This window comes from Momordica charantia (genome assembly GCF_013281855.1).
Source record: "Momordica charantia cultivar OHB3-1 chromosome 8 unlocalized genomic scaffold, Mcharantia_2.0 BLBB01000008.1, whole genome shotgun sequence".
NCBI lineage: Eukaryota > Viridiplantae > Streptophyta > Magnoliopsida > Cucurbitales > Cucurbitaceae > Momordica > Momordica charantia.
In genome coordinates, this window is record NW_028275166.1 from 11,306,753 (window position 1) to 11,313,079 (window position 6,327).

Sequence of the window (6,327 nt, forward strand, 5' to 3'; positions counted from 1 at the left end):
CACCAAGAAGGCAACAACGACCCATCGACAATAGGCGACAACTCCCTCTCGACAGATGTTGGCGAGCCACTGCAGAGATACGACAGCAACGTCGAAGCATCTTCGAGGTGTGTCATTTTGGGTTTTGAGTTTTTGTGTTTTGCAATTTGCAGATTATTGAGACTGAATCATTGTGCATATATGAATCAAATCATTCCAATTAACATTAGTTCAACTTGATTAGTCATAAGATACTTAATTTCAATATAAACCATTTATTTAAGACATAATCATTCATTTGAGAGATGATTAAATTATTTTTAAAAAAATGTGACTGTTACCTAGTACTAGATAAATGATCATTTAAAAGAGATATTTTTGCCTTTTTTTTCTTGGCAAAAGTTTCAAGTATATTGCCAGGAAAAATATAGATCTTACTGCCTTAAATCAAGGCATAAAGGAAATAAAGAGACGTGCCAATAAGGCGACAATAACACCAACAAGAAAGTAAACAACACAATTAAAAGCAGACAAACAATAAAAGAAACACAACATATCTCATAAACAAGAGAACATAACAACTCAGGTAGGGAAATAAATCCCAAGCAAACTTTATCAATGGTTGGGAGGTAGAACGAACACTATCCATAGCATGAGCATAAACATCACTCTGAACAAGATGTAAAATAACCAAGGCCGAACATAAAGTAAAATCTCTTATAAAACCTCTCTTTAACCAACAATTTGATGGGTATAAATTTACACGAAATCGACTATTTGAAAAATTATAAAAAATTGTATAACCTCAAATTAAGAAATTTGAGTTTGTACAGACATAATGTAAATTGTAGGGAGGAATAAACTCTGTAAAAATATACATATACAAAGCATGTGTTTGATTTGTAAAAATGTGAGCCTGCTATTTCAACATCAAACTTTCTACTCTCACAAGGGGCAAAAATAAGAGAAAAGAAAGAAGCAATCAACAAAAAACTAACCATGATTTCAAATTTGCCAGTCTTCACTAGCATTGGTATGTCTGAGGGAACCACTTTGATATCAGATTATGTTTCAGTTCTAAAATCAACATGGACATACCGTAGCTCGGAATATGCATCAACCCCATCAGTAGATACCTGAGATTCATCAAAGAAGAAAAAGGTTCGGAATCAATCCTCCATGCATGGAAGTCAAAAACAGGCCTATTTTTTGAAGCAAGGCTCAAAGAGCAACTTGCTAGTAAATTGTTGAAAGGGAGAATGAAAAATGACATAACTTAGTAATTTTTTTTAATTTTACAGTATTTCCAGATTAACTTTAAAATGCAAAATTATTACATTAAAAATGTAAAAAATACACTTTTGATCCTAAGGTTTGAGGCTAGTGCCTATTTAGTCTCTGAAATTTGGAAAATAGTCCTAAATGGTCTCTGACCTCAATCGACTAACAGTAAGATGTAACTTATTTTGGATTTGGTAAAATATATTAATTTATAAATTTATTTTGTATGATTGGACTTTTTTATTCAAATTATCTCCATCTTTTATCGCCTTCCTCCCCTCTTCCTATGGAACTCACCACCGGCCACTGTCTCCATCCTCGCCGGCCATCAACGCTGCTACCGTCAATCTCCTTCGACGACCTCCACCGACAACGAAGAGGGAACGAACGAGGGAGGGACCTCTCCCTCGTTCCATCATTAGTTTATAACAAAAATGTTAATATATTATTTTTCCCTATAATGTATTATAAATCATATAATATTCCAAAAAAACAATTCTACCAAATTTATAACAAGAAGGTTAATATACTAATTAATATTATTTTAGATTAAACTAAATATTTAGTGAGTAACTATCATTGGTTTACAAATATATTACATTGAACAATTTTTTAAATTGAGATTCCATTGTCAAATCTTTGTTACCTAACACATATCCGAAAACATTGAAAACAAATAATACAACTTTGTCATTGAATCTCTTGTTTTCAAATCCCCAACTAAACTCACCCTTAACATTTCATATCCCATTTTGGCTTGAGATTAATATTCTATAAATTATTTGATACAAACCTGGTTATGGGGCAGAGGCAGAAAAAATTTCAGTCCAACTTTATATACATATAATCTTTCAATTCTAAAAATTTAGGAGGAGCAAATCAGTGGAAAACACCCATACTTTAAATATTTTTATGCACTTTTTGAATCATGAAAAACTAGGAGGACAATTGCTCCCCCCTCCTTCCTTCTTCACCGTGCCCTTGAATATAAACACATTTTAGGTTCATTTATTTGATTAGCAAATCTATACATGGACAAGTATTTTAAGCTACATATAGTATGCAAGAATCGCTTTTTTTACAAAATTTAGGAACTAACTAGGGACTAAAATAAAAAAAAAATGTGAAACTTTATTGACCAAAATAGGAATTAAACCTATAACAAAAAAGAGACAGAGAACTTATGAGGAAAGGATGGCATTTTTTATGAATTTATGCAATATGAATGCATATGCATTTGTAAAAATTAATAGTCACATGTCTGTTAATCGGAATATAATTTCTAGACTAAATTTATACGAAAGATCATGTCAAATAATGTTCGACGACTGAAATAAATATCTGAGTGCGTACCATAATGGCGAATAAGGAGCTGACAGATCAAGAAATGGATATGGCCACCTGCAGAAAGCCAGTGCTTGCTATTCACTTGGTGAATTTAAATAGGTAAGAGTTGGAAAGTAGGACAAGGGAAATTGTAAGTTACCCAATCGAAACAAATGCATGGATGATCCACTGGAAAATGACATAAACACCCGTCCATAAAAAGAAATATGAAATCCGGGGCATTGGAAGCAACTGCTGAGCATCGACATCAAACAGCTTGTTAAAAGAAAGGGTACGAGGAAGAAAACAGAATGTAGCATATAAGAGGGAACATTACCAAGCTATTAAGAGCAGTTTCACCGAGAAGTAGAACCAAATTCAGCGTGTGCATATTAATCGTCATCTGACATTATGGAGATAACTGATTGAGATGGAGCAAACCTTAAGCAACGGAGAATAGAAATGGTCATATATGAAGAACAAAAATTCAACAAACGGTCTCAAATGAATATAACAATACTAATTATAACTATATCTGATCTATCATTTGGGAAAAAAGCCCCATTAAAACAGAAAATTTCAACAATTTTTCATAGTTCTGCATTTTAGGTTCACCTGCATCCAAGCAAACGACAAAATAAAGACCAGACGTAGCACTTGAAACCACGATACTTACAAAGGTAAAATTGTAATCTTTGATCGTAAGAAATGGAAATATGACGAACCAATAAGTGCAATCAGTGAGAACAACTGCCCCTGCATTTATCTGTTTGTATAAAACAAAAAACAGTCAACAAAGTTGATTCAAACGAATTGGAGAATTTATCTTTTAGAAGTTAAACTGAAAATTGACCTGGAATAGAACTTCAAAAATGTAACTCCAGATGTCGGCAGCCTTCGAGGAAATACTTTGCTCCTTGGAATACGAAACTATATTACCCCCAATTATATTTGAGGGCTTCCCACAAAGAAGAGGAACATGTTGCCCTTCCTCCATACTATTCTCATTAAGACGAGCATTTAAACCGTCACTTCTTGTTTTGTTGCAGATAAGAACTCCATACATGGAAACCACTGACCCGCACTGAAAAAGGAAATTTAGATCATGTGTTACTAAAACATTTGAAGAAACTAAAATACATTAAAGTGGGTGTGCTATTCTCAGTACCGAGAATAAGAAAAAAGAGGATAACATACCGCAAAATATACTGCAAGTAGAGTAAATGTCCATCTAGCCCAACACAATGCATACAACAAAACCAAAATTAGAAGATTATTATGGGAAAAGGTTCATAACACTTGAAAAGTTGTTGGCAAATTGCAATCTATATCATCGTTAAGAACACAGATTGATAATACATGGATTTATACCAAGGAGCACCCCCACCCGCCTCAAGGCCCGGACGTGGGAGACATCAATGGTTTTTTGTATTAAGCTCACCAGAAGTTGCGAACTTGAGACCTCTAAGCCAATATGACCAAAAAATCTCAAGTCCTTGCCAACTGGGCTGCCACTTGGGAGCTCGGATCTAAATATCTACTCTTGAAAACCATTGTCTTAAACTTTCAACCTCCTGAAATTATGGAGGTTGATAAAGGTTCCCTGTAAATATACTAAGCACTCAGAATTTTCTCCATCCTTGGTGTCTAATCAACAATTTAAATTCCTTATTTTAACTAAAACTAAGACCAAATGAGACTAATCAAGATGTCTTACTGTCCCAAGGGACAATTAACTGCAAGAAATTAGGGGCTTGAACACCTAAGCCAGAGATGAAACACAATTAGAGTTGATTTACCCTGCCTTGAGATAGCCAAATAATAATCATAATAATAAGAGAATGCTTACTGGGTGTAATAATAAAACATGGAAGCCCCGTTCAAAAGGCCCTTCACAATTAGTGAAGCCAACAGCAAACAGAAAGCACAAAATCGAAAAGCCAGCAACCAAATTGGATGAATCTGTCTGACGCATGGTCTCCAAGCTTCACAACTCCGAAGTTGGTTTTTATCTTGCTGAGTTTCTTGTCTTCTGTGTTCTAGTCGATCTTTAATTTCATATTTCCATATCATCCACAATGCTACAGAAAAAGAAGCAAATACACATATTGCACAGAACAGTACCCTCCAGCGTAACCAGTAACCGAGGGTCGTTGCATCAACAGTAGCTTCGTACAGCATCCTGAGAGCGATATATCATGGATTCACTTCCTAATTTTGTTGATCATCCTCTATTTTTTAACGCAACTTGCTAACTATTTTCATTCATTAAATTATAATCCGGATAACAACCGATCTAAACCTAGAGTAGTAAAATAGGATTACGATTATATTTCCGGATCAATGCATTAAAAGATAGTTCGATGTATGAACTCTCCAATCACAACATAAGAGTAGTAAAAGTAAATGCCGTATCGTCGAAATTGTCAAATAATCGCATTCGTTAATCGGCAATTTTCAAATATTACTACGATATTAAATCCAAATCCATTCCAAGCTACTGAACTATTCTTTTGTCAAATTCGAGCCTCATTTCAATTCACAAAACACCACAGCAAACGATCATCAAAATCACTTCGAGTTCCCATTCTCAACGAGTTTTCCTTCATATCCCGAGCAACAAAACCGACTGAGTACAGTGAAATGAGAAGTAGATCACTTACAGAGACAGAAAATGGGAAAAAGTGAACGATTCTGGAATAGGCAAAAAGAATTTGAAGACGGTTCCAGTTCGAGCATTCGTTTTCGTCGATGGCGACAAGCGATCTTGCCTTGAAAAGAGGAAAATTTCAAAATCGGATGAGAATGATTAGCGAACCGCTTCGGCTCCGCCTTAAACGTTCGCCACATCTCAGACGCGTCTATGGAGCTTCTCTCGGTGGAAGTTAACCATTGACAGTTTCTCAGCCTCAAAATTTCTCTTGTTTGAAGAACCATTTTTCACTTTAATTTTCTTTTAACAACTAAAAAAGAAACGTCAAGTTTTAAAAAAATGTCTTATCAAATGTGGATATCAGTAGATGTTTGTTTGTGATAAGATTATAACAAAATATACAAATCAATAAATAAATGTTTTATTACGAATTTTTAAATTAAATAGATGTACCCTTGTTTAGTGTTTGAGATGTCTCATAATCCATGTCTTTTATGTGTTTTTTATTCATAACTTCATATGTTCCATTATCCATGCATCATGTGTGGAAATCATATGTCTCAATTTTAGACATTATTAGTGTCAGGTAAATCACACCACATGCTTATTCATGGCCTATAAATAAGGTCAACATGCTTATCCATGGCCTATAAATGTCATTTTGAATTTTGAATTTTCTTTTATTATTTGAATTATTTTGTTTATTTTATTTCTCCGACGTTACCTCATTTCGTTCCTCAATTTTACAACATGTTTTACTATTTTTAAATAGGCTAAAAATTATTATTATTACTAGTACTAGGTTTAGTGATGTTTTGTTGATGTTATTTATATTTTGTGTGATACTGTGTAAATATTTACCCACCCTTTCTATTAACGTCGAAATGGACATATGAAAAATGTCAAATTGAACACCTTAATTTGGGTTGTTTTTGTCAAAATCAATGCAAAGTAGATTTTTTTTTTCTTTAAACCAATGAATCAAGTTAAAATTGACATTTTTGATTAAGAAGTAAATCGGCCCAACCTAAATATAACTCGGTTGATAATGCAATTACTTAGGTCAATATTTTTTATTTTATAAGTTT

The 6,327-nt window shown here is 33.7% G+C and overlaps 1 protein-coding gene across 5 annotated transcripts; it reads right to left on the reverse strand.

Moving 5' to 3' along the window:
* Positions 1 to 755: 755 nt before the first annotated feature.
* On the reverse strand, positions 756 to 5,527 carry LOC111019978 (plant/protein). 5 transcript variants are annotated; one of them, XM_022296510.2, is made up of 10 exons: positions 5,250 to 5,527; positions 4,436 to 4,768; positions 3,784 to 3,817; positions 3,440 to 3,670; positions 3,263 to 3,352; positions 2,924 to 2,989; positions 2,747 to 2,841; positions 2,614 to 2,661; positions 1,558 to 1,621; positions 756 to 1,115 (listed from the first exon to the last, which is right to left on the reverse strand). In XM_022296510.2, exons 2-10 carry the CDS (start codon positions 4,765 to 4,767, stop codon positions 1,044 to 1,046), a joined length of 1,032 nt encoding a protein of 343 aa, XP_022152202.1. In that variant the 5' UTR covers position 4,768; positions 5,250 to 5,527; the 3' UTR covers positions 756 to 1,043. The 5 variants fall into 5 exon arrangements, with proteins under 5 accessions (XP_022152202.1, XP_087984285.1, XP_087984284.1 ...); XM_088128159.1 differs by having other exon boundaries at positions 2,747 to 2,838; positions 5,250 to 5,526; XM_088128158.1 differs by having other exon boundaries at positions 4,436 to 5,527.
* Positions 5,528 to 6,327: the final 800 nt, after the last annotated feature.

Coding starts and splice junctions, on each gene's coding strand:
- LOC111019978 (XM_022296510.2), bottom strand. CDS start 4,767: ATGCTGTACGAAGCTACTGTTGATGCAACGACCCTCGGTTACTGGTTA. Junction 2,662..2,746: donor CATGCATTTGTTTCGATTGG/GTAACTTACAAT, acceptor GGCTTTCTGCAG/GTGGCCATATCCATTTCTTG. Junction 1,622..2,613: donor GCTCCTTATTCGCCATTATG/GTACGCACTCAG, acceptor TTGTCGGTGGAG/GTCGTCGAAGGAGATTGACG.